Source organism: Callospermophilus lateralis, chromosome 15 (genome assembly GCF_048772815.1).
Source record: "Callospermophilus lateralis isolate mCalLat2 chromosome 15, mCalLat2.hap1, whole genome shotgun sequence".
Classification (NCBI taxonomy): Eukaryota; Metazoa; Chordata; class Mammalia; order Rodentia; family Sciuridae; genus Callospermophilus; species Callospermophilus lateralis.
Window position 1 is genome coordinate 46257924 of NC_135319.1, and position 26318 is coordinate 46284241.

A 26318-nucleotide genomic window follows, 5' to 3' on the forward strand; every position below is an offset into this window, starting at 1 on the left:
ATAAAAATTCTCCATAGATCAAAGCTTATAAAACATAAATTTGCATAACATATGAAGTACATGTAGAACATAAATTCATATAACACATAAATGACTGCTATCATAAAAAGTATATTTTGATTCTATAAAATGACCAATTTTGCAGACATTTAGAATATAACATGTTGCATAACAAATTATCTTAGTCCAGTAGTATCTACATAATAATTTTTAAAAATAGTTTAGTTAGCTGAGCACAGCAGTGCATACCTGTAATCCTAGTGACTTTGAACACTGAGGCAGGAAGATTTCAAGTTCATGGCCACCCTTGGCAAGTTAGTGAGACCCTGTCTAAAAAAATAAAAAGAGCCAGATTTGCAAGTAAATGGATGGAATTAGAGAAGATAATGCTAAGTGAAATTAGCCAATCCCCAAAAAAACAAATGCCAAATGTTTTCTTTGATATAAGGAGACTGATTCATAGTGGGATAGGGAGCAGGAGCATGGGAGGAATAGATAAACTCTAGATAGGGCAGAGGGGTTGGAGGGGAAAGGAGGGGGAATGAGGTTATTAATGATGGTGGAATGTGATGATCAAAGTATAGGTATAAAGACACGAATTGGTGTGAATATACTATGTATACAACCAGAGATATGAAAAATTTTGCTCTATATGTGTAATAAGAATTGTAATGCATTCTGCTATCATATATAAATATATATATATGAATGAATAAATAAAAAGGGCCAGGTATGTAGTTCAGTGGTTGGCACCCCTAGGTTCAATCCCCAGTACCACCAAAAAAAATAACAAAAAAAAAAAGTTTAGTAAGTCTGACTAATCATACTTAGGTTTCCTGATGAACTTCTTGCTCTGAATGTGCTGGGTTTACATTCATTCTTAGCAACAAACTAGTTCTTCTGTATTTTATTAAGACAGGATCTCACCAAGTTACTCAGGGCCTCATTAAGTTGCTGAGGATGGGTTTGAACTCCCAATCCTCCTGCCTCAACCTCCCAAGTTGCTGGCATTACAGGCATGTACCACCACACCTGGCTTCCATTATCTTTTATTTACTGATTTTAGGATTGTTTCTTTTTGTCACTAATCTGCCATAATTAATTATAACATAAAAGCAAAGTGATGATGATTATAATCACATACCTTATTACTTCCTGACATAGCAAAACTGCTCTGTCAGTGATGTTGACAGTGATATGTGAGATTGGATAAAGCACATAGAATCTTGATATGTCCTTTTATGGGTTCCCAAAATCCTTACAAGTATGGCACAATATACATGAGCCCTAATTAGATCAGCCTCAAGTAATCATTGTTAATAAAATAGATTATATCTAGAGAAATTCAGTGATTTTATAATGTCATTAAAAATTACTTAGTTCATTAGACATATGACAGCATAAGCTTGGAACTTAGTATTCTTATGGAGTAAAAAAAGAATAAATCATTTTATCTTAACAATTTTCTGTCTATAGAATTGTGTTAAGATTCTCAAGTCTAGTGTGACAAACCAGCAAAAATCTGCATTTTATCTCTCCCAACTTTAATATTGTTTCTAAATTTGGAGCAAGATTGAGAAAAGAGAAATGAAAAGATAAAAGAGAAAGGAAAGGTGAGCATGTTTTTTTCTTCCCACCAGCACTGCTGTCCTACCCTCATTTTCTATTATAAAACCCAATCAGTTCCCAAAGCCACTGAGTGTTGCCACTAGTGATCTGTCTGCTGACAGATCCAAATGCCTCTAAAAATAACCAGTGTATATTCATCAGGAAATAGCCTCAATGGCATTGTTTATGATAGTCTACTTAGCTTTTCTGCAAATTTTAGATCATCTTTATTTAAAAAAATCTTTAATCTTTAAAATGAATTGGGCAATTTTCAGTGAGAAACAGGAGCCTTGGAGGGCACTGGAGAATGAGATAAAAACTGGAGCTGGGCAGAGCACAAAGCAGAAGAATATATATATATATATATATATATATATATATATATATATATATATATATATATATATATGGTGGAAAATTGCATAGTGCCTGATTTAAATGACAGACCTGCTAAGAATTTAAAATGACAATTCTTGGAGTAAAAAGTTTCATAAGGCCTTTCATTATTCTGGAAAATAAGTTTAGACTGCAATGTGTTTTTAAATCTACCTTGTCTTGAGCTGAACAGATTAAAGGTTCATATTTTTAGAACCTAAATAAAAATAAGGTACTTTAAAAAGCACATTTTATTATGAAGCCTCTAAAGTCTATTGGAAATTGATTTAAATTAAATCAACTGAAGAAAATACCTCCAAAACCTAAATATAGATACACTCTGTATCTTCATTGTTTCTGCAACAGAGTACATGCCAAAAGATGAAGGAAATTTATGCCTTCACTATTGGATCATGTGTTCAGTTTACTTCAAACAAGAAGTTTTAATTTTCTTATTTTAGATTTCTAAGATATAATACTCTGTCCACAGAGAAAAAAAACAATCTTTCCTTTATCCTAATTCCTCCATTGCTTCTGATTCTATTCAGAGGATCCCAGGCTTGTGGTCCTTCTCTGACTAACAATGACTCTATGATGCAATTCCATCAAAAAAGAAAAGTGTAGAACTATGCTATCCAATACAGCATCCACTAGCCACATGTTGCTATTTAAATTAAGATTAATTAAAATTAAACAATTTAAAATCTAAAGCCATATATGGTGGTACCAGCATGTAGTCCCAGCTCCTTGGAAAGCTTAAGTAGGAGAATCAATTGATCTTAATAGCTTTGAGACTAGTCTGAGCGATATACCTCCGAAATTTTTTAGTTTTTATTTTTGTTGTTGTTTGTTTGTTTGTTTAATTTGGTCCCTGGGTTGACCGAGGCAGATTTTAAGTATTCTATAACTTCTGTAGCTACATGTTGGCTTTATTGGACAGTGCAGGTATAGAATATATTAATCATCTCAGAAAGTTCCATTGATTAGCACTGGATAGAAAATATAGAGAATATTCAGAAGGTGTTGATTCTCAACAAATTCTCTAAGGTAATTCTAAAGTTCTTGTGTTCTTTACAAAGATGGTATGAACAATCACAGTTTTTTAAATTAAAGCCACTTAGTCAGGCCCAGTTGGCTATGAGAATTCTCTACTACTTTCACAGGTACCTGGATCCCAAAAGAGAATGATTTTAAAACCGTTTAAGGGAAAAGAGATAAAATGGTCTTCTAATTTTCTTCATTTATTACAAATATTTACTGAGCACTTGCTGTGTGCTTGACATTCTCCAATAAACCCTGAAGACAAGGTAGAAATGACCAGAGTGTATGTTGTGAAAGAGAATGTGGGAGGGGTTCCTGTTTTAAATATGACAGTCTTGGAATGACTGTCTGAGAAAGAAAATCTGAAAATAAAAAATGAATATCTAGCAATGGCAGACCAAAAAGCCAAGCAATTAAACAGGGAAACAAATTTCAACAAGAGAAAATAAGAACACAAAGGCCTCCAAACAAGAAAGAGTATAGTACACTATGATCTACAGAAACTGATGGAAGGCCAGTGTGGCTGGATTGGTGTGAGGGAGGAGGAAGGAAGAGCATGAGATCAGACTGGTGACTGACACATCATATAAATACCATAACTATTACAGGAGTTTCTATTTGGAAAACAAATCAGAAAATTAAATGATTAACTGAGGGAATGAGTGAGAACACCACAACTAGAATTCTACAGAAGTAGGCAAATTATGACAAAGCTGTGTAACATTTGTTATTACCAACTTGTTTAAACTGGAATAGGAGGATATATTCTTTAATTTGGAAGATAGGGCTAAAGTTAAGGGGTGTGATTATATATTTTTATCCTAATTAGTTGTTCATGACAACAGAATGCGTTTTGACCCATCATAAACAAATGGAGTATAACTTTCCATTTTTCTGTTTATAAATGATGTAGAGTTACACAGGTCATGTAGTCATATATGCACATAGGGTAATAATGTTCGATTCATCTACTATCATTCCTTCACCCATGCCCCCTTCATTCCCCTTTGTCTACTCCAAATTACCTCTCTTCTCCCCTCTATCCCCATCGTGAATTAGCATCCACATATCAGAGAAAACATTCAGCCTTTGGTTCTTTGGGATTGGCTTATTTCACTTAGCATAATATTCTCCAGTTCCATCCATTTACTGGCAAATGCCATAATTTCATACTTTAAAGCTGAGTAATATTCAATTGTGTATACATGCCACAGTTAAAAGCACAATTTTATATTTATAAAATACTTCAGTTTATAAAACCTTTTCCAACATATCATTAATACATTCAGTACTCATAGAAGCCTTGAGATTTAGATAGAGCATATATTGTCAATTCCACAGATAAAAAACAGGCTATATGACTTGTTCACAGCCACATAATTAATACATATGAGTAGCAGAACTAAAGCTCAGCACTGCTTTTTCTCTCATACTCTAACATATTGGGAAAGGAAACTAGGCTTCAAAATGACCTTGAAAAACGAGAAATGTCTTGAAACTCAAAAACCGAAATTCTTTAGTGTAAAAATACAAGCCAGGATAATTAAGAAAAATAGAAAAATGCACAATCAGGAATGGCTTTTGTGAATTTAGCAGAAAAATGATTTAGGATTGACATTCTGTAGTTATAAGAAAAACGAAAAACCACATTACCAGAATTCATTGAAGCAATATAAACTGGGGATAGCACAGAACACTGGTTAAGAGTTCTATGATCTCAGTTGGGTACGGTGGCACACATCTATAGCCCTGTCTCCTCAGGAAGCTGAGGCAGAAGGATCACAAGTTCAAGGCCAGCCTGGGCAACTTAGCAAGACCCTGTCACAAAATAAAAAACAAAGGGGCTGGTAGTGTAGCTTGGTGGCAGAGTACTCCTGGGTTCAAGCCCCAGTACTGCAATTAAAAAAAAAAAAAACTGAATAGTAGTACTGATTCCTGGTGTCAAGCTGTGGGATATAGTCCTGGCTTTACTACATATACTTATGGACTTAGGCAAATTATTAAACCACTGAGACTCAGTTTCCCCATCTGTAAAATGGGAAATAATAATACCTACTACCAGAGTAGTGAAGATTTAATAAATTCTTTAGAGCTGTATATGTGGCTCTTCATTTTTTCATTTATAGAATAGGGATAATTGCAGTAACTGCTGCCTGCAAAAGGTAAGATTTAATGATCACTCTATAGCTCTGTAATGGCTCATAACTCAATTGTGTGAACTTGGCCTTTTCCCCTTTTCATCTTTCTACTCCCTCTATTGTATACTATAATTGAATTCTCAATATTTAAAACTCTTGAGGCTCTTTCTACAGATTTTGAAGCAACCTAAAGGATTGACAGTTTTAAGGAATAGTAAAATGAGAGACTTTGAGAAGAGTGAAATTAATATTTATTTAACTCACTAAATAAATATTTAATTAATTAATAATTATTTAATTTACTGAATATTAATTTAGCATGCACTGAGTACTACATTAATTCTCTTTCAGCCTCACAGCAACTATTTTTTTTTTTAATATTTATTTATTTATTTTTAGTTTTCGGTGCACACAACATCTTTGTATGTGGTGCTGAGGATCGAACCTGGGCCGCACGCATGCCAGGCGAGCGTGCTACTGCTTGAGCCACATCCCCAGCCCCACAGCAACTATTTTTAACCTTTTGTTTTAGGTGTAGTTGGACGCGATGCCTTTATTTTATTTATTTATATGTGGTGCTGAGGATGGAACCCAAGGTCTTGCACATTCTAGGCGAGCGCTCTACCACCCAGCCCCTTAACCTTTTATTTTAAAGTAACTTTAGTCTTAGAAAAAATGCAAAAATAATCAGAATTCCCATATATCTTTCACCTACCTTCCCCCAATGATAACATCTTACATAACCAATGTACTATGACCAAAACCAGAAAATTAACATTGGTACATTGCCACAATCTAAATTATAGGCTTTATTCTGATTTCACCAGTTTTTCTTCATACTTGCTTTTTCTGTTCTAGAATCTTATCCAGTATCCTACATATTTTCTTAGTCTCTTCTGGTCTGTGACAAATTCTCACTCTTGCCTTGTTCATGACCTTGATACTTTTGATGCGTCATTTTTTTTAATATTTATTCTTAAGTTTTAGGTGGACACAATATCTTTATTTTACATTTATGTGGTGCTGAGGATCAAACCCAGTGCCTTGTCATGCTAGGTGAGCACTCTACCACTGAACCACAACCCCAGCCCCCTGGGCAATCATTTTGATGAGCCCTGAGCCCTTAATTTCAATTTGTCTGATGATTTCTCAAGATTAATCTGAAATTATGTATTGTTGGCAGGAAAACCACAGAATTGTTTGCCTTTTATCTTTATTAAATGAGAACTATATTTAATCATAAGCAAAAATTCTATAGTAGTAAATTATATTTGTGCTAGGGTGGTGCCCTATCTATGTCTTATAGTTTGTATGAGCATCAAATGTATTAATGATAGGTTGAGAAAAGTTTTATAAACTGTGAGGCATTTTATAAATGTAAAGTTGTGCTTTTATTGTCACTGATGATAACTTCTCAGTGTATCAAGTCAGAGGGGTAAACACTGTGACATTATCTTACTGCTGGTGACGTTAACCTTGATCTCTGGACAAAGGTGGTATTTGCTGTTTTGTCCTGTAAAGTTACTACTTTCTCATTGCCATTAATAAGGTGAAGGTGATGTCTGTCATTTTTCTTCACTGTAACATTACTACTTTTCCTTTTGTAATCATTAAGCATATTAAGGGGAGCTTTGGTCCTAGGGATTGAACACAAGGCCATGTGCATGCTGAGCCCATACTTTACCACTGTGCTAGACCAGCAGCCCTAACATCTTATAACTGAATATTTTCTTAGTTTTGTTGACAAGTAAATAGAATCTTAGAGACTTACTAACCTACTCAAAGTCACGTAAATAATATCTAGTTCTGTCAGTCTAAAATGTCTTGTAATTTCACTATTCTGTGAAGATGTGTGAACTTAAATGTGAAGTAGAACCTAAAGAGGGTGGAGAAAGGGAAGATACTATAGAACCAGAAATATGTAGCTTTGGGAAAATAAAATAAGGTTTTGAGAAAAGTTTTTTTTACTTGATGAGAATCAACTCTTGCGAGCAAGCAATGGCTCCTCAAGGCATAATGAGAATTTTAGATTAGATGCTTTCTGACAGTGATCCCAGAGTACGTGACAAAGGGATTGTGCATAAACTGTTGATGTGAATATAAACAGAATGAAGTTTACATAAATCTGAAAAGATATATGTTTTGCATTTGGGAAGTTTATTTCACTCTTGAATTGACATTCTGGTAGATTGAATTCAAGACATAAGAAAAGTTTCTTTGATTAAATTACCAAAGACCCATAACAAACTCTGTCTTCCCACAGGGTTGGCAGAAAGCAACCATGGAATTACATTCTTAATTTATTCCTTATACCACCTTGAAGAAAGACTACCATTTAAAAAAAAAAAAATCTGGGTGCAGTGTTTCTTAATGGGTAGTCCTAGCTACTCAGGATGCTGAGGCAGGAAGATCACTTGAGCCCACTCAAGGCCAGCCTGGGCAACATTAGCCAGTCCCTGTCTTAAAATCAAAAATATCTAGTACATGCATAAGACTCTGTTCCCAAGACGATAAAGTGAACCTTCTTCTTTATTAAATAAGAACTTTATTTAATAAGCAAAAATCTTATAGTAGTAAAATATATTTGTGCTCTCCTGGTAGAATTTATGTGAGTCATATTAATGTGTACACTTATTTAATAGAGTGAAGACATTGTTAATATATGGCATTTTTGTTCCTTTCAACTGGAACAAAATTATTTCTAATAGTCTGTCACCGAAAACTCAGGGATTTTTTTTTTTTTTTCATCTTATCAGAGTTCAGGCTTAGTTCTATTCTAAAATAAGCAACTGAAAGCAAAATAGTCAGCATGTTTGAAAGGTCACCGGCACTGTCCTACTATAAGTGACTTCTTTTCAGAAAACAGCCCTCTGGAGGTCATTCTGCTAGGTGTATTAGAAGTTCAGCTTCATATATTATCTGGACTGTCTTAAGTATTTAATGAGCAAACAAGAAATATTTTACTACAGATTATGACACCTTTAAAAATGTCATACTTTCTGATGTTATTTGTAACCATTATGGCTTCTCTGGTTCCTACTTTTTCTCCCACCTATATCTTGTTCTTTCTGTCCCATGTATACTTCATTTATGCCACTCTCATTTTCCCTCTGGTTTGTTTCTTTCTCTATAACTATTTTAAAGTTTGCACAGCATTAGAGGAAACTACTAACAACACAATCCATGAACAGTTTTGGAGGTCAACTAAAATCAGACATGGATTTTTAAAGTATCTAAAATGGTTGAAAATATGATTTTTAAGATTCTGCTTTTAATTCAAAAGTTAGATTTCAAGTCAGAATGTTTATGATATTGAGATTCATGGTCTATATGGTGTGAAAAATAGCATCAGGGTTTAAGAATTCATTTCTAGTATTTTTAAATTTCTGTCTCAAAGAAAAATCTTTATGGAAAAAGGTTAACATTTCTTTCTCTCATTCAATATTTTGAAAAATTTTGCATCATAACAATCACATTATGTGCAAAGTCACCAAAATTGTGTTCTGTAAGCTTCTAAAATAATTATATATTCCTATGCTTTTTTAAAAAAAATCTCCTCTTAATTGAAATTTGAAAACTGACTGGGCATTTGCCAATATTAAGGAATTATTGTTCATTTTTAAAGTATATTATAGTTTTGTGGTTGTATTTAAGTCATTATTTTTAAGAGACAGATAAAATTATACAGTGCTTGTTAAGTTTGCTTCAGAATATGAAACACAGGTAGCTAAAGATATACATGAAATAAGCTTTATTGCACTTTAAAGTTTTGAAGATTGATGATGGATTCTTCAGAAGTTATTGTGCTCTTCTGTTTACTCTTGTATATGGTTAATTTTTCTAAAATGTCTCCTAATAGATACTCAAGTCCCATCAGAAAGAAAATTTTTCCTCTACTAATAAAGTTTTTATTTCTTGGTTACAAGAATTTTTTTCTCCTTTCTATTAATAGACTAAAGACATTAAAGAAATAGCCAGAAAGACACAAGCTCTGCCAAAAGTGAACTCGAAGAGGCAGCGAATCGTGGTCTTTACTCAAGGGAAAGACGACACTATAATGGCTACAGGTACATTTTGAAACTTTGTGACAAATCAGTATTAAAGTAAAATTTTTTATTCTTTTTATGATAATGTAGTCACAACAATGTATCTTTTAGAATTTTTCATTGTAATAAATATTTCTACTTCTATCTCAATTAAAAAAAATTATTTTCAGGACAATAATTTACTAAAATTCAGTTCGACAAAACCACATTGATCTGGGTGTGGTTGCACATGCCTATAATCCTAGCAACTCAAGCTGAAGCAGGAGGATTGAAATTTCCAGCCTCAGCAATTTAGCGAGGCCCTAAGCAACTTAGCAAGACTCTGTCTCAAAATAAAAATTAAGAAAAATTGGGAATATGGCTCTGTGGTTGTTAAGCACCTTTGGGTTCAATTCCTTGTACCAAAAAATAAAATAAAATAAACCATATTAATATACTGTATTAACTTTGATATATTAGAGATTTCATTAGTCTAGAATTGTCTTTCCTTAAAAATGAATATTTTACTTTAAAAATTTACCCTAAAATAAATAAAATTCAGAAATGTTAGTTTCTCATATTTTCCTTATAGAAGAAAATCTCATATTTGTTTTTATTTAGCCACATATTTCATAGCATTCATAGAAATAAACTAGGAATTTCATCTAGTGTACAAACATTTTATTGGGTAACATGATTAATAGTGTCAATATGATGCTACCTACTGGTAATGCCAAAATTAAAACCTTTTAATTCTGTCTGAACCATTCAGATTAAAACCAGTTAATTAATGATTATTATAAACAGTAATAATTATTACCTTTGTGTTTGTGTAGTACACAGCTGAACATTGAAATATATGATTGTTAAAGATCTAACTTGGGGCTGGAGTTGTGGCTCAAGTGGTGGAGCGCTTGCCTAGCACACATAAGGCTCTAGGTTCGATCCTCAGCACCACATAAAAATAAATAAATAAATAAATAAAAGTATTGTGTCCATCTAATTTATAGATAGATAGATAGATCTAACTGGGAAATGAAGTTAATACACATAAAACACGAGTAAAAAGTATAATCATACTTTTTATTTATGGGGACAAACTATATGAATTGTATTGACTCAGAAAGGAAGGTCAGTAAAACTTGAAGAAAGATATTATAGCACAAAGGAAGTGTATTTTTGATGAATCAAATTACAGAGCCTGAAGAGTCAAAGATGAATTTACTGTTCAATTTTGAAGCAAAGGTACTCTGGAAATAATTAATTCTTTCTTATTATAGAATTGTGAAAAGTAACATTCAGAGATTTGCTTCAAAATAATTCAGTGAGCAGTAGATGGTGAAGTAGAGATACTGATGAAAAGAGGCTGGTCATGAGTTCATTGTTGAAGCTGGACAGTGGACATAAAATCAGTCATTATGCTCTTATCTCTGTATATATGTTTGAAATTTTTCATTATTAAAATGTTTTTTTAAAAAGTAAAAATTCAAGCAAGATTGAACAATGTTAAATGGTTTTCCCAAGATAAATTGATATCTTTACTAAACCTTTAATTGCAAGAGGGATTTAAAGAAAGGTGGGCAATAGCAAGACATGATGGTGGCATGCCTATAATCCCAGCTGCTCTGGAGGCTAAGGCAGGAGGAATACAAGTTTGAGGATAGCCTGGGCAATTTAGCAAGATCCTATCTCAAAATAAAAGAAAGGATTGAGAATGTGACTCCTAGTAGAGTACTTGCTTAGCGTTCTTGAGGTCCTGGGTTTAATCCCCAGTAATGCAAAAAGAAAAAAAAAAAAAAGGCACATTCCAAAGAGGCTTATGTAAGCAAAGGCACCAGGTACTGTGCAAACTTTTATTGTTTTGGCAGGAAAAGCCACAGTTGTTAATTTGTATGAGAGAGAAGACATAAACCTTGATAGGATATCCCTGCCTTGATACAAACTATCTGAATTGCCATTTTCCTATATAGTATGGCCATTTCATGTCTTAGCAATGAACAGTTTAGAAAAGTGAAAAACATGCAGTCTTCTCATAGGAAATATAGTACCACCTTCAGCTTCTTAAAATGCTATTAGGTTGCTCTTTGAGACATTCATTTGAAAGCTTTCTACATTCCAGATATACGTATCATACAAGTTTTTTTCTTCGTTATGAATTTGCACCATTTTACCAGAATGGAAAATTATCCTTCCCATCTTGCGACTGAATTTCCTTCAGAACTTATTGTATTCTTTATTAAATCTATTAAACCATTCTTAAGAATGCTTACAATCAGAAATTTATTTGAGGCAAGACACTGGCTAATCTTTGCTGTTCCTACCATATGAAAATGAACTGAAATTAGAGGATGCACTATATCTGCAATGCATGATAAATACAAGATGGATAGAGAATCTGTTCAGTGGTGTCAGCTACAAAAGCAAACATGATAAATGTTAATGCAGTTTTGAGCCTTGGGATAAGCTATTCAGTGCACAAGCAGAGCTGAATCTCTTTGCTATGTTGTTATTCATGGCAGCCAAATAAATGTCAATAATAAAAGAGAATTAAAGATTTTCATTTCCCAGAGGCAGTCCTCTAATACGGCTTGATCTTTCATTTCATTTGTAATTCGTTCTCATGTCAGGATGCAATCATTCGCCAGGCTCTGGGTGTCATGTTAAGTCATTTAATAATGATTAAGAACATAAAAATGCTTGGCCTGTAGGGCAATTCACAGAAGAGATGCCAATTTGTTATTGTTTTCCCTCCTTTCCTCTTGAATATGGATCAGCTTTTTCCCACCTCCTAGCATTAAAATACTAATGGAAGATAGGGAGGGAAAGTGTCCCTTAATTTTCCATAAGTGACATTCCAGAATGGCACAAGGCAGTGCTAAGACACTTATTAAAACACTAATTAGGAGTATTGTGCCTTGCCTCACACTGTAGAGTATTTTTAAACGATCACACTGTTAAGTTTGTGGCATTTAGCAATAATGTTAATGTTAACAAAATCAGTTTCCTTAGTATTTTATTCTAAAGACCTATCTCATTGAGATATGGTTTTCTGTAAACCACTTTCTTTTATAAATTTAATTACTTAAATTCTTCTTATTTAAATAGTCGGCAAATTTAGAAAGTTTTCCACTCACCCTGTTTTACTGCTCATCTCTCTTTCAGATTGGGTTTCCATCCAGCTCAAAGTTTCTGTTGTATATCAATCTTTGTTTCAGTGCTTACAGGCTAATTGAGTTCCCAAACAAATTTATTTGAGGGAAGGCTAGGCACTGGAGACTAGTGAGAGTAAAAAGGTAGGCAACTGCACTTTGGGTTATACACCTAAAGAAATTGAAAGCAGGAACTTAAACAGGTATATATGCACCCATGTTTGTAGTGGTATTATTCACAGTAGCCAAAAAGTAGAAACAAACCCAAGTATCAATCTACAAATTAACGGATAAACCAAACATGATATGCATGTATGCATTCATTGGCATGTGGACACACACATACACATTTATATTTACAATGAAATATATTTAATCTTAAAAAGGAAATTCTGATAAATGCCATAATGTTGATGAACCTTGAAGACACTATAGTAAGTAAAATAAGCCAGCTTCAAAGGAAAGTATTGTTTGATCCTACTTACATGAGATATTTAGAGTAGTCAAATTTTTAGGGACAGTAGAACAGTGTTAGCCAAAGGCTGGGGTAGGGAAGAATGGAGATTTATCATTTAATGGATATAGTGTTTCAGTTTCTCAAGATGAAAAAAGTTGTAGAGATTAATGGTGATGATCTTTATATAGCAATATGAATATACTCAGTTGCTGTACACTCGTGAATGATTAAAATGATAAATTTTATTAGGTATATTTTACCACAGTTCAAAAGACATTTAACATAGCAAACAGATTAAGAGGTTGGGAATGAAGGCAGAAAATATGACTATTCATTTTGATCCTTTTAATAAATGTTAAATAAGCCTGTTTATTAACATGGGAGCCAAGTCAAACAAATAATTTCTGTGTCTATAAACTTTAGAAAAACTAAGACTAAGCTAATGGGCAGAAACCTAGTAAGATCTTCGTACTTTAATGCCTTATTATATTGCAGACTGTTGTAAAAAAAATGATTTTACATACACAAACATATGTACATATAGACATAAGTATATATACATATATATGTATGTGTGTGTGTGTATAGTACTTTATAGAAAGTTTAAATTTCTCCAAGTTTCTGTAATAAATATATCACTAATAATTGGAAAAAGCAATAGGACTTTTGTTCTAAATAGAAAATAATGCATTTCACACCATGGCTGTTATGAAACAGTAATAGGTCCATTGAAGAATAAATTATAGTCTCTTCTCCTTTGAGTACTTTCATAATTCTTTCTGGGCAATCTGAATTGTAATTTTGCACAAAGGAAGAAAATATGTTAGGTCAGAGTTTTTAAGTGGAAGTAAGTCTATTGCTATCTTATCAAAATTACCTGTGAGTTTTTCATAAATACAGTCCTGCCTTGTTAAATCACTTCTCCTCAATCTGCGCAGCATTAAAATAGACATTCTCAAGGAGATGTATGGAAATGTTGATGGAGGAAGAGAAGTATAGTGCTTTCTGTGTATGTGTTGAAAAAGTTCCCTCATAATGATATAGCAATGTTGTCTAATTGCACCTCTCACTTTGAGAATCATTCAGTTAGGTGATTTGATAATGTTGCCAATCTTTATTGTACTATGGATGATGAAAACTAAATAACTAAATATCTAGTTCTTCAGTAAGTGGGGCCTTGGTACATGTTTCTCTTTCTTATCCTGTCAAAAAGTATCAAGGGCTCATTGACTCTTACAGGTGATCTACAGATTAAAATAGCCCCCAACTTCAAGATAGTTCTGATTTAACATAGTCTTATCACAGTGTACTGTGTCATTATAAGTAAATGATGGTATCAAAGTTACTTGTGTTCATGTTCCTGGTACTTTAAAAACTTGTTATCTCCTCTGCTAGTTAAGTTTTCATGTTCTACAAAAACATTCAATGTTCTCCATTATTCTATAAGAAAAGATCAGTATGATTTGCAATTCTAGTAAGCAGAGAGTATGCAATAGAAAATGCAAACTTTAAAGGAAAACAATCTCAGCAATTGGAAGAATAATGTCAACACACCATCCCACCCTACTCCTACAAATATTAATGTAAATCATTTTGAAAATGCTATCTCTACTGCAGCCAAACCAATTTTAAATGATGATCTTATTGGCATAGGTTGGTGATAGTAAGGATAGAACAAATTAAGTAGCATTCTTTTAGAATGTTTGTATATGGCATTCACACACAAAAAAATATTCTTACTAGGTAAGATTTTAAAGAAAAATGTGTTTGTTACCTATGAATATAAACAACCAAGTATTTCCATTTTTGTATTATTATAACTATAAAAGATAAGAGATCAAAATAATTTAGAACCAAGAGATCAAATGATTTAGAATAACATGTAGAACTATCATCAGTTCTTACAAAATAATACCTTTAAGGCTTTGTTTGTACAATTAGTGATCTCAGGCCTGAAGAAATAAGACTTCTTTTAACTGCCAGCTTTCTATCACATAGGATCCTACTGCAAGGCAGAATGGGAGATAGCCTACACTAGGCAGATAGCATTGATTTCTGGAAAGACCACTAAGTCTGATTTATTGGGATATAGATTACATATATTAAAATTCACATGTTTTCCTAAATAACATGTAACAAACTACCACACTCAAAATGCAGAATACCACATATAGTTTGTATTGAAGTACAACATGCATACAAAATTGATACAACTTTTCATTAAATGGGCACACCTGTTTAACTACAACCAGATCAATAAATAGTACATGTACAGCACTGTAGAAACCCCCTCCTAATCATTAACCCCATCAAAGGCAACCATTATCTTAGTGTCTACTCTTACCACTACTGCCTATTTTTAAAATGGAATCACCCAGTGTGTAGGATTTTTGTCTGGCTCTCTTCCCATCCTTTTTTTGTGAATTCTTTTACTGTTTTTGGACCAGGGGTTGAACCCGGGGGCATTCAACCCCTGAGCCATATCCCCAGGCCTATTTTAGAGACAGGGTCTCACGGAGTTGTTTAGTGGCTCACTTTTGCTGAGGCTGGCTTTGAATTCACAATCCTCATGCCTCAGCCTTCCAAACCTCTGGGATTAGAGGTGTGTACCACTGCATCCAGGTATACTTTTTTACTTTTTTTTTTTTGAATGAAGTGTCTTTTTTAATTGAAAAGCTGTCAAACTGTCTAGTTACATTTCTCCCCTCCAAATCCACAAACTGGGTAATAACTGAGTCTCTAGGCAACATATTCAAAGCTGATTAAAAAAACAAAAAACAAACAAAAAACCCGAGTCCTTCGGTCCAGTTAAGGGAATCCTGCTACATACAGGCAAATCAATCCCAGTGGTACTGCTCGACTCCAGGAGGCTGGAAGAAATCCTAACAACCCCAACTCAGAACATTTACTTCAAGTAGCCTTTTTCCAGTTTCCAACTCATGAATAAAGATAATATTTTGTTAATTCTATTTCAGAAAACTTTTTGCAAGTTGTTTTATTTACAACGCCAACTTTTAAAAGCTCACTAAAGTTAACTGGACCATAAACTAGGCAGAAATCGCTTTACAAAAGGAGGGAAAGCCCAAAATGCCACTTTCTACAGAGAACCCACAGTTCAGTTTTATTCAGAGTAAAGAAAAAAAGAAACTTTCTCTCACACTAAAAGAAATTCAGCCATAGGTTTGGAGTCTGTACTCAAACTAAACATGCAATAAGGACAATATTATGCTAATACAATTGATTTGCTGCTGCATTTGTCTACTGTTTGTCTAATATTAACAATTATAAACAGAGCAGTGCAACTAGTATTTGGAACAATCCTTATAGTGTTACAGTGTCAGGTACAACATTTCACTTCTCTTCACACCACTGGTTCTCTTTGCGTACCTGGGCTTCCTCTTCTTCAGTAAAGTCATTTTTGATATTGAAGGTTTTGCGAATCTCCTCAGGAGTTTTCCCCTTGATCATATTGGCAACAGTCTTGCACGTAACATCAAGCAAACCTTTGATGTCTAAGTAGTTTGCAGCCATAATAAGTTCAAAAAGTGTTCCTTGGTCAACTTTCAGGAATTCTTGGTCCCAAACAGGGATATCGTCTGTTCGCTTTTCTTTGTTCTCATCATCCTCAGGAGGAGGGGGGTCATCCTTGTGGTGTGTGCACCACTGAATGACCTTTTTTAATATTGCTGCATTAACATTTGGTAGAGGAACTGGGTCATCATCTCCTTCATCATCCATTCCCAAATCTTCCAACATGGTCTTGATTGTCACAGATTGTTTGGCAATTTCTACATCAACTTCAAATATCTCCCCATCAGAACTCTGCAACTTAATTGAAGGCATGGTGTTTGGTCTCAAGAAAAACCGCGGTCCGGAGGCTGAAGGGAGCAGGGCGGCGATCACACAAGGAAATAAAAAGGTGCTGGACAAGGCCACTCCCACTTTTTTACTTTTTGACAACAAGAATGTGCCAGACTCATGTTGAATTTTCCCTGCCTCAGTTCTTGAATCAACACTTCTCCAAGGAACCTTGATTCCTTTTATTGAAGAATGGTATTTAGAATTGGTACATGTTTCTCTGGGGTTGTGGCTCAGCGGTAGAGTGCTCGCCTAGCACGTGCAAAGCCCTGGGTTCAATCCTCAGCACCACATAAAAATAAATAAAATAAAGGTATTGTATTCAACTACAACTAAAAAATAAATATTAAAAAAAAGAATCCCAAATCTGAGTAGTATATATGCTTTTTACTCCTTGAATGTCATCCTTCCTAGGCCCTCTTGGTAAACAGAGCTCAGCAATATATGTATTATACTAAGCTATATTTATTTCTGTATCTGTTTATATGCTTTTTTAAGCCATTGTACATCTTATTCCAGTCATACAATACAAGATTCATTCTAGACTTTGCCCTTCCTTATTTACAACTTTCTGACATAGGAAATTCTGACTCTATTTTCTAAAATGTATTTACTTATTTGTTGTATTCTAAGGTAGTTTTGAAATGCCTATCTATATCCTTGTGAGAAACAGATGTACTTACTGTAGTATTCATTTACAGTTCTTTTTGTCTTTTTTATCCAGTGTCCAGTCAGAATACTGTCATCTAAAGTAACTTTTCGTTCTTTTATTCCATCCACTTTAGTGTGATTACATTATTCATTTGTGATATCTGTAGTATTCCATCTTGGTTTCCTTTCATGTCTTTATCAGATTTCAATAAATAAAAATTTCCTCTGTGAAGTATCAGATTCTGTGGATTTTGGTAATTACATAGATCTTGTAACCATGACCATAGTTAGGATACACAAGAGTTTTGTTCTTCGGTCCACGATTTCCTAACAGCCATAGCAGTGTGAACTCCCATCAGCAAGGTGCTCTGATTGTTCCACATCTTTACCAGAATTTGTAACTACCCATCTTTTTAAAATTTTAGCCATTCTCATGAATGTGTAATAATATAGTATCCTGTTATGATTTTTAATTGGAATTTTCCTGGTGTATAATGCAATAAGGCATATTTTCATCCACCTATTTTTTTGATATCTTCTGTTGTGACATTCCTGTTAAAATCCTATTCCCTTGTTGGGTTGTCCTACTGACTTATAATTCTTTTATAATCTGCATGTAAATATTTTTGTTTTATTGCACGTATCTTATCCCATTCTTTGGCTTGCGTCTTCATTCTCTTCATGGTGTCTTTTGCTCTTAATTTTAGTACAGTTCAATTCATGTTTTCCCCTTACGATTAGTGCTTCTCATATTCCTTTAAAGAAAGTCTTAGCATATCCCCAACCCATGAAGATTTTCTTTTATTGTTCACACTTTAGTCCATCTAGAATTAATTTTTACATACAATGTAGAGTAGGAGTATGGTTCATTTCTTATGTCCATATCACTAGCCAGTGGACCCAGCATCATTCATTGAGAGGAAAACCCTTTACCTCACTGTACTATATTGACATCTTTTACATTTCAGAGAACCTTGCATATATTAATCTTTTTCTAGATTCTCTGTTATATTCTATTATTCTCATTTTCTGTTCTTTACCAGTTGCATACTCTCCTAATTAATTAGTTTATAATCATTCTTTTTATCTGGTAATATCAGTCTTCCAACTTTATTCTTCTAGATTGTCCTAGCTTTTCTTTCTTTTTGCATTTTTACATAAATTCTAGAATGAGTTTGTTAATTTCTACCACCCCCAAAATTCTTAATTCCTTACTAGAATGTTTTTCAGATTGTATTGACTCAGCAATTCAACTTAGTGATAATTGACATCCTTACATTATTTTGTCTCCCAATCTATACAGTAATTCCCTCTATTAATTTAGGTGGTCTGTGCTGGTGCAGTGGCACACGCCTGTATCAGGTCACAAGTTTGTGGCCATCCTCGGCAATTTAGTGAGACCTTGTCTCAAAATAAAAAAGGCTGAGCTTTTAGCTTAGTGGTAGGGAGCTTGCCTAGCATGAATTTAATGGGTTTAATCCCCAATACCACATTAAAAAAAAATTTAGGTGATGTATAATATTTATTAAAATGTTTTGTTATTTTCAGTATAGAGATATTGTGTGTTTTGGAATGTGTGTATCTTTTGTAAGATTTTCAGTTACTTTATGCATTCTTTTTCAGCGGGAGGGGGGCATTGTACAGGGGGTTGAACCACCCATGCGTGCTCTACCACTGAGCTACATCATCCCAAAGGTCATCCTTTTAGATTTTTGTTTCTATTTGTTTTAATTTTAAATGTATTTTAAAACCTCGAGGAGAAAAGATACTATTTTTTGTGCAAATTCACTCCTTCCATTGCTTTTCTTCCTGCATTTCTGTGTTTTAATCTGCCTAAACAGCTTTATTTAGTATTTCACTCGGTGCATAAATTATCTCAGTCTTTCAGTTTTTTTGGTCTTTCCCCCTTTCAATGAGTACCATTCTCTAGGTTGGGAGTTATGTTTTTTTGAGCTCTTTATAAATGGTCTTCCATTATTTTTCAGAGCCTCTTGTTTTCGTTGAGAAGTCAGCTGTTAGTCTTACTCTAGATCCTTTGATTGTAATATTTCTATTTTCTCTGGCTGTGTTTAAGAATTTTTCTTCAAATTTAACTTTTGTGCTTGGTTCCTTATATTTATCCTGCTGGAGTTTTGGTGCTTCTTAAATCTGTGATTAGTAACTCATCAGTTTGGGGAAATTGTTAGCCATTATCTCTTTAAATACAGGATCCATCTCTTCCTATCAGGATTCCATTTATTCATATATTCGAAGTTTTTCATTGTACCCCATATGTCTTTTTTACTCTTTTCTAAATTTTCTTTCTTTTCAATCTCAAGCTTTAGCCTGTATATTTTGCACTGACCTATATACTTATAATTTTCTTTTCTGCTTTGTCCATTCTACATTTCAGGGCATCTATTTAGTTCTTTATTTCACTAGTCATATTTTTCATTTTCTAAATTATTTCATTGTTTTTATTGATCCCAGTTCTATACTGTAATCTTTTCCCTTTTCGTCTTTTTTTACATATTAATCACAACAGTAGTAATTCCTTATCTAAAACTGCTGTATTTTAGTTATCTGAACATCTGTTTCTTTTGACTTCTTATCCTTGAGATAATATTTCTTGAATTGCCCAATAATTTTTTGTCAAATGTTAAACATTGTTCATAATAAATTATAGGGTTTTCTGGGACTGGGGTTGTGGCTCAATAGTAGAGTGCTGGCCTAGCACACGTGAGGCACTGGGTTCAATCCTCAGCACCACATAAAAATAAAATAAATGTATTGTTCATCTACAACTTAAAATATTTTTTTTTAATTTCTAAAAATTATAGGGTTTTCTGTTATTGATATCATCTTCCTGTAGAAGGTACATAGAGTAAAGATAGATTAGGGACTAAACAATCTCAAGGGTTGTGTAAGGTTGAGTCTACCTCTGATTTGTTCCCTACTTCTATGCCATAGGCTTTTCTTTTTTTTTTTTTTTTCCTCCTTCTTAAAACTATCAGAAACATCACTCTTTCTTCTAGAAATTTTCTGCTTGATGTCTGGACCTCCTGTTCTGCTCCCTGATAGATCTGGCAAATACCTGAGGAAGAAAACCCCAGATTTTCAGACGTGCTTTATTGTTTTTCAGCGCTTCTCAGGATCAGAACCCCTCAATTCTGACTGCCTTGGCACTTGAATGCTCCAATTTTTGTCTCACTACTCCCATGAGATTGCCAAAAGCTCTATTGGCTTCTCTGCCTCCTAGTAATAGCATGGTGCCCAGATTCTCAGCCTCTCACCCAACATGAGAATTTGAAAATGCCCTGAAGGGGAAAACAACTTTTAAAATGCTAGCTTAGTTTTTGAAGATTTTCTTTTCTCTGGGATCTTATACTGTTAAGTTTGGAAACTTTGGTGGCTTTCTTATACCTTCATTTATTTATTTAAATTTATTAAATTTACTAAATTTATTTAAATTTCTGAAGTTTTTCTGCTTGTTTATGGTGTGAGAGTTGATTTACTACAAGATTTATTTTTACATACTAAACTCAAAGTCGCTGTTCAGTATAAAATTAAAAAATATGGGCTGGGGCTATAGCTCAGTGGCAGAGTGCTTGCCTAGCATGTGTTGAAGCACCAGGTTCATCCTTAGCACCACATTTAAAAATAAATAAATAAAGGCATGTTGTTCATCTACAACTACAAAAAAATTACCAAAAAAATCATAGGCCAAGAAAGTTAAGTATTAATTTGTTAATTTGTTACATGAGGTCCTTAGGTGGATTAGGGCATTTCCTCAAGATCTCAAATTAGAGACAATAGCATCTAGATGAGAATTCACCTATTGAATCCCATTCTAGTCTAACTTAATGTTCTACACCATGTTGTCTCATTTGCTTACAGCCATGTTTTTCAACCAGGAACAATTTTTTCTCTCACTTTTGTTTGTGACAACTGACTAGGGCACAGGAGTCAGGGCTCCACTGGCATCTAGTGTATAGAGGGCAGGATGTATAGAGTGCATCCTTAATGCACAGGATAGCCACCCACAACAAAGAATCATCTGACCCCAAGTATTAATAACATCAAGGTTAGAAAAGCCCTAGTTCATCTTATGTCCCAGAATGCATACTGTATTTAAAGGATGACTATCCGCTTCCACTTTTTAGTTAATCATAAGATCAGTGCCAGGAGACTTTAGAATGACAAAGCTTCTTGTAGAAACATGCCCACATACTCCTTGACCCAAGAAAATGTCCATATATGATCCAGTTCATAATTGATCAATGATGGTTCTCAGAGCTTATGCCAAATAAGCTCTAAGATGTCTCTTTAGATAGAAATTGTTAGAGCTGGAAAACTTTGTGATATGGAGTTGTTGTACATATCTTATACATGCATTTTGTATGTGTGAGTAGACATCTGATGATAACAACATTTAGCTGCATGTTCATGGATATATATGTACATACACATTAACTTGAGTAATTTTTAGAGAATATGTACATTTTCTTTTAAACTCCGCATATCAATTTCTATAATTGAAAGCTCTAAAAAAATATACAAATGAATATTTAAGAGCCATATTACCATATGTTTTTCAGAATAATCATTGTTTGTCCTCAGTAAAGCACAAATTCAATTAGACTCTGAAATTCATTTTTCAGAGCATTACAACTTGGCAAAATTTTCTTTTGGCGGAAACACTGAATGCAAGTTTCTGGCCCAGATAGAAATCTTTGGAGGTGTAGCAGAAAAATCTGATTCAGATAATTGAACAGCTAAAATTTTCCTCAGTTGAAAAGAATAAATTGTTTGCACATGGAATGTTAAAAACTGTACTTAAAGGAAGTTTTAGGGCTGAGGTTGTGGCTCAGTGGTAGAGCACTCGCCTAGCACATGGAAGGCGCTGGGTTCAATCCTCAGCACCACATAAAAATAAATAAATAAAATAAAGGTATTGTCCAACTACAACTAATGTGTGTGTGTGTGTCTGTGTGTATCTATGTATATGTATACACATATATATGTGTGTGTATGTGTATAAATATATATTTTTTAAGGAAGTTTTTAAACTCTTGCCTCATTTCTTATAAACCTTAGACAGTCTTGAGCAAACCAGTCCATAATGTCACACTAATCATTACAAATATTTCTTTTTTTTTTTTTTTTTAGTTGTAGTTGGACACAATACGTTTATTTTATTATTTAAATGTGGTGATGAGGATCGAACCCAGGGCCTCACATGTGCTAGGCGACTGCTCTAGCACTGAGCCACAACCCCATCCCGATTACAAATATTTCATCAAAGGTATTTGTTAAAACAAATGCTTCCACTGGTCAAGGTTTTCAAGTGTGTGATTTCTAACATTTTTTACTGATTCAAAGATTCTTGATAAAGTGCTAAGAATATGACAGTTAATATAGAACTTAAAGAGGCTGCAACTCAGGAGGCTGCAGAAGGATTGCAAGTTCAAGGCCAGACTTGGCAATTTAGTAAAATTTTGTCTCAAAATAAAAAATCAATAGGGCTGTGGGTATAGCTCTGTGGTAGAGTGCCCCCAGTTCAATCCCCAGTAGTGCCTCCCAGAAAAGTCTGAGGCTCTTTAGTTTCAAGCATGACAAGTTGGAGAGGCAAGGTATAAATAAGCAATAAAGAAACAATACAAATTATTTAATTCAGTATGGTTTTGAGTATCTACTCTGTCAGGAATTGTGATTATAAAGGTAATTGACAAAAATCCCTGTTCTTAAAATGTATAAGAGACCTATTCCACTCATACAATATGAGGATTAGTATATTCTTTTTTTTGAGAATTAATATATTCTTATGAGCTAATTTTTATAGAACAAATGGGACAGAAATTTGGGGAAAGCTTCACAAAGAAAGTCATGTTTGAACCAGACTGTGGAAATTTCTTAAAATTTTGTTGAGATTACAAAGGTATTCCAAATTAATGAAATAATAAGAGCAAAAGGCAAAGACTCCTTAACGTGTATAATGTGTTACAAAAAATGACAAATATTAGGGAAGGAGCTGTGAGTTGGATAAACATGAAATGGTAAAATGTGATGGAACTTGAATGCTATGCTGCACAATACATGATTAAGTTCTTAAAGAATATACAGAGAAGGAAGAGATCTTTTGGACTCAAAGCATTTTGTAATTAGTTTACCATAATTCCATAAAGAAAGAAACCATACTCCATACTTATATATTTGCTTTACAAAGCCCTATTTCAGAAGGTTGAACAAATACTAAAGATGAATTTTTTATAATTAAATGCTAAAGAATAAAAGATGCAATAATTCCTTTAAAAAGTATTAGTGATGAACAATTCTGTGAAGCTACAGTGAAGCAAATGTGATAGGAATAGAAAAACTGTAGAGAAAAATTGTGGTAAAAGCACTTGGGAAAATGCCCTAGAAAATTAATAAAGATTGGCTTGGTTTAAAGATGATAAACAAAGACTAATGCAAAAGGCTAATGAATTCAGTCATGCAGAAAGTTTATACCAAAGTGCTTGCTAAAGGAAATGCTACTAGATGAGAGTTTATTAAACATTTTCTCCTTTAAGGAAAAATGTTAAATAACCCATCCATAAAATTTGCATTTAATACTAAATTAGGAGATACAGTAGCTGATAATAAAATTATAAAAATTCTGATAATGCATTCTGGAAGCCAAAAATATAAGGGTTTTTTGTTTTGTTTTTTGTAGTAATGAGGATTGAACCCAGGGCCTTGAGCATGCAAGGCAAGCACTCTACCAACTGAGCTATATCCCCAGCCTCAGAAATAAAAAGTTTAAGGTAGTATTTAAAAGGAAAAAAAAAATAGCCAGGGATGATGCATACCTGTAATCCTGTTATTTGAGAGACTGAACCAGGAGGATCACAACTTCAAGGCTAGCCTATATGATTTAGCAAGACCCTATCTCAAAATAAAAATAAAGGAGGCTAGGGATGTAGCTCTCAGCAGTAGAGTGCCCCTTGTTTCAATCCTTAGTACCTAAAAGTAAATAAATTTATGTATAAACATATATTATATTACCATACAATATAAATGTGTGTATATATATGTATATCCCATTTTAAAATCTACCTACAGCTCTGGGGTTGTAGCCCAGTGGTAGAGTGCTCCTAGTGTAAGGCACTAGGTTTGATCCTCAGCACCACATAAAAATAAATAAGTAAAATAAAGGTATTGTATCCCTCTACAACTTAAAAATTTTTTTTCCATTACAAGCTGCACTTAACATTAGAAAAATTTTCATTTCAAGAAGATATTTCTGATTTAGGATCAGGAAAGGAAAGGAAGAATCACCTTTAATGTAGTGCAGTAGAAATATCTCCCCAAAGAGTCCACACCTGGGGCTGTGGTTGTGGCTCAGCGGCAGGGCGCTCACCTGGCATGCGCAAGGCACTAAGTTCAATCCTCAGCACCACATAAAAATAAATAAATAAAATAAAGGAATTGTATCCAACTATAACTAAAATATATATATATATATACACACACACATACATACATACGTATACATATATTTTTTTTAAATAATTTTTTTTTTAAAAAAAAGAGCCCTGCTGGGCATGGTGGTGCATGCCTGTAATCCCCCTGGCTCAAGAGGCTGAGGCAGGATGATTGAAAATTCAAAGCCAGCCTCAGCAAAAGTGAGGCACTAAGCAACCCAATGAGACCCCTCTGTAAATAAAATATAAAATAGGATTAGGGATATGGCTCAGTGGTCAAGTGCCCTTGAGTCTAATCCCTGGTACCCAAAAAAAGGAAGAAAACAAAAAGAGTTCACACCTATAAGGTGCATAATGTAATTATATTCTAGGATTCAAAATTATTTTTGTGAAAACTTTTAGATAAATTTATGTGGCTGGTTGAATTTTCTGGGGAACAGTGTCCCTTCTTTTTAAGGGGCATTTTAATGAAGAATTATTTTTAAAACGTCTTATTTCCTGTAGGTGTTGTTTAAACTTTTAGAGGATATTTATCTAGGTCTTATGAAAGGTTAGGTGGGTAACAATGTGGGGAGGCCTAGAGAACAAGGACTACTTCCCTGGAAGTCATATGGATCCTTCACAAACTTTAGATTTCTGTCCATATAGTTGGTACATCTAAATATGCCCTTAAATTGCAAAACATAAACCATGGCCTTAACTTTTTGTGTCTTACAGTAGGAGTCAGCATTTTATTTCTCCCATAAATTAGAGATCATTACAAGATTATTGTAAAGGATCAACATTGTTTTGTTATGATCAAATTAATAGTATTTTGGCAGTCAGCTAGTCTGGGATCTTTTAAGTTTTCTTTTGAAATGGCTTCAGGTTTATCAGTTTCTGTCTTAACATTTTCTGTGTATTTAAATTTGTGTTTTTAAGTGGGTTTTTGTTTTTGTTTTGTTTTAAGTACAAAGAGCAGTTTGGGGGGAAGAAATTTTCAATTTCAAGCAATAAAATAAAGAACAAAAATAAAAGTAGCAGAGTAAGGAAGGAGAATGGGAGAGGGAATGAATTTAAGAAGTGAAAAGGGGGGCTTCAAAATGAAATCAAATTCCATGAATACATGATTATGTTGGGATGAGCCCAACTGCTGTATATTACTATAAAACTCTAATAAAAATATTTTTAAAGAAATATTTTTTAAAAATGAACAGTTGGCTGCAGTAAACTTTTAGAAGTCTACTTGTTGGTATTTGAGCAGATGAAGTAGATCATAATGGGGGTCATTAGATTTCTTTGACAGGTGATAGTAAGAACCCAACTGAGCTTGCCACTTGTAAGTTTATCTATAAATATAGGAGCATTCAACATCATTAAAATTTAATGTGGGGTCTGTTTGCAAATCAGGTTTCCATGTGTTCCTGTGTATTCAGTAGTCTTAATTCAACTTCAAAACATAGCCAGATTTTTCCTTCTAATTATTTTGTGTTTTATCTAACAGGAAAATAGAAATAACTATTTACTATTGGGATGATAATTTTTCTTCAAATGAGTCATGCCAAACATGATTTGGGGTGTTGACCTGTTGT

The 26318-nt window shown here is 33.7% G+C and overlaps 1 protein-coding gene and 1 pseudogene across 2 annotated transcripts in view; one reads left to right on the forward strand and one right to left on the reverse strand.

Annotated features, from left to right (window-relative positions):
- The window catches only part of Adk (adenosine kinase), a 479685-nt gene that overhangs the window by 379981 nt on the left and 73386 nt on the right, over nucleotides 1-26318 (forward strand). For both annotated transcript variants that reach the window (XM_076834150.1, XM_076834152.1), the window contains exon 9: nucleotides 9115-9229. In XM_076834150.1, the coding sequence (XP_076690265.1) occupies nucleotides 9115-9229 (115 nt within the window). The remainder of the gene's footprint in view (nucleotides 1-9114; nucleotides 9230-26318) is intronic.
- On the reverse strand, nucleotides 15989-16652 carry LOC143381283 (S-phase kinase-associated protein 1 pseudogene; annotated as a pseudogene).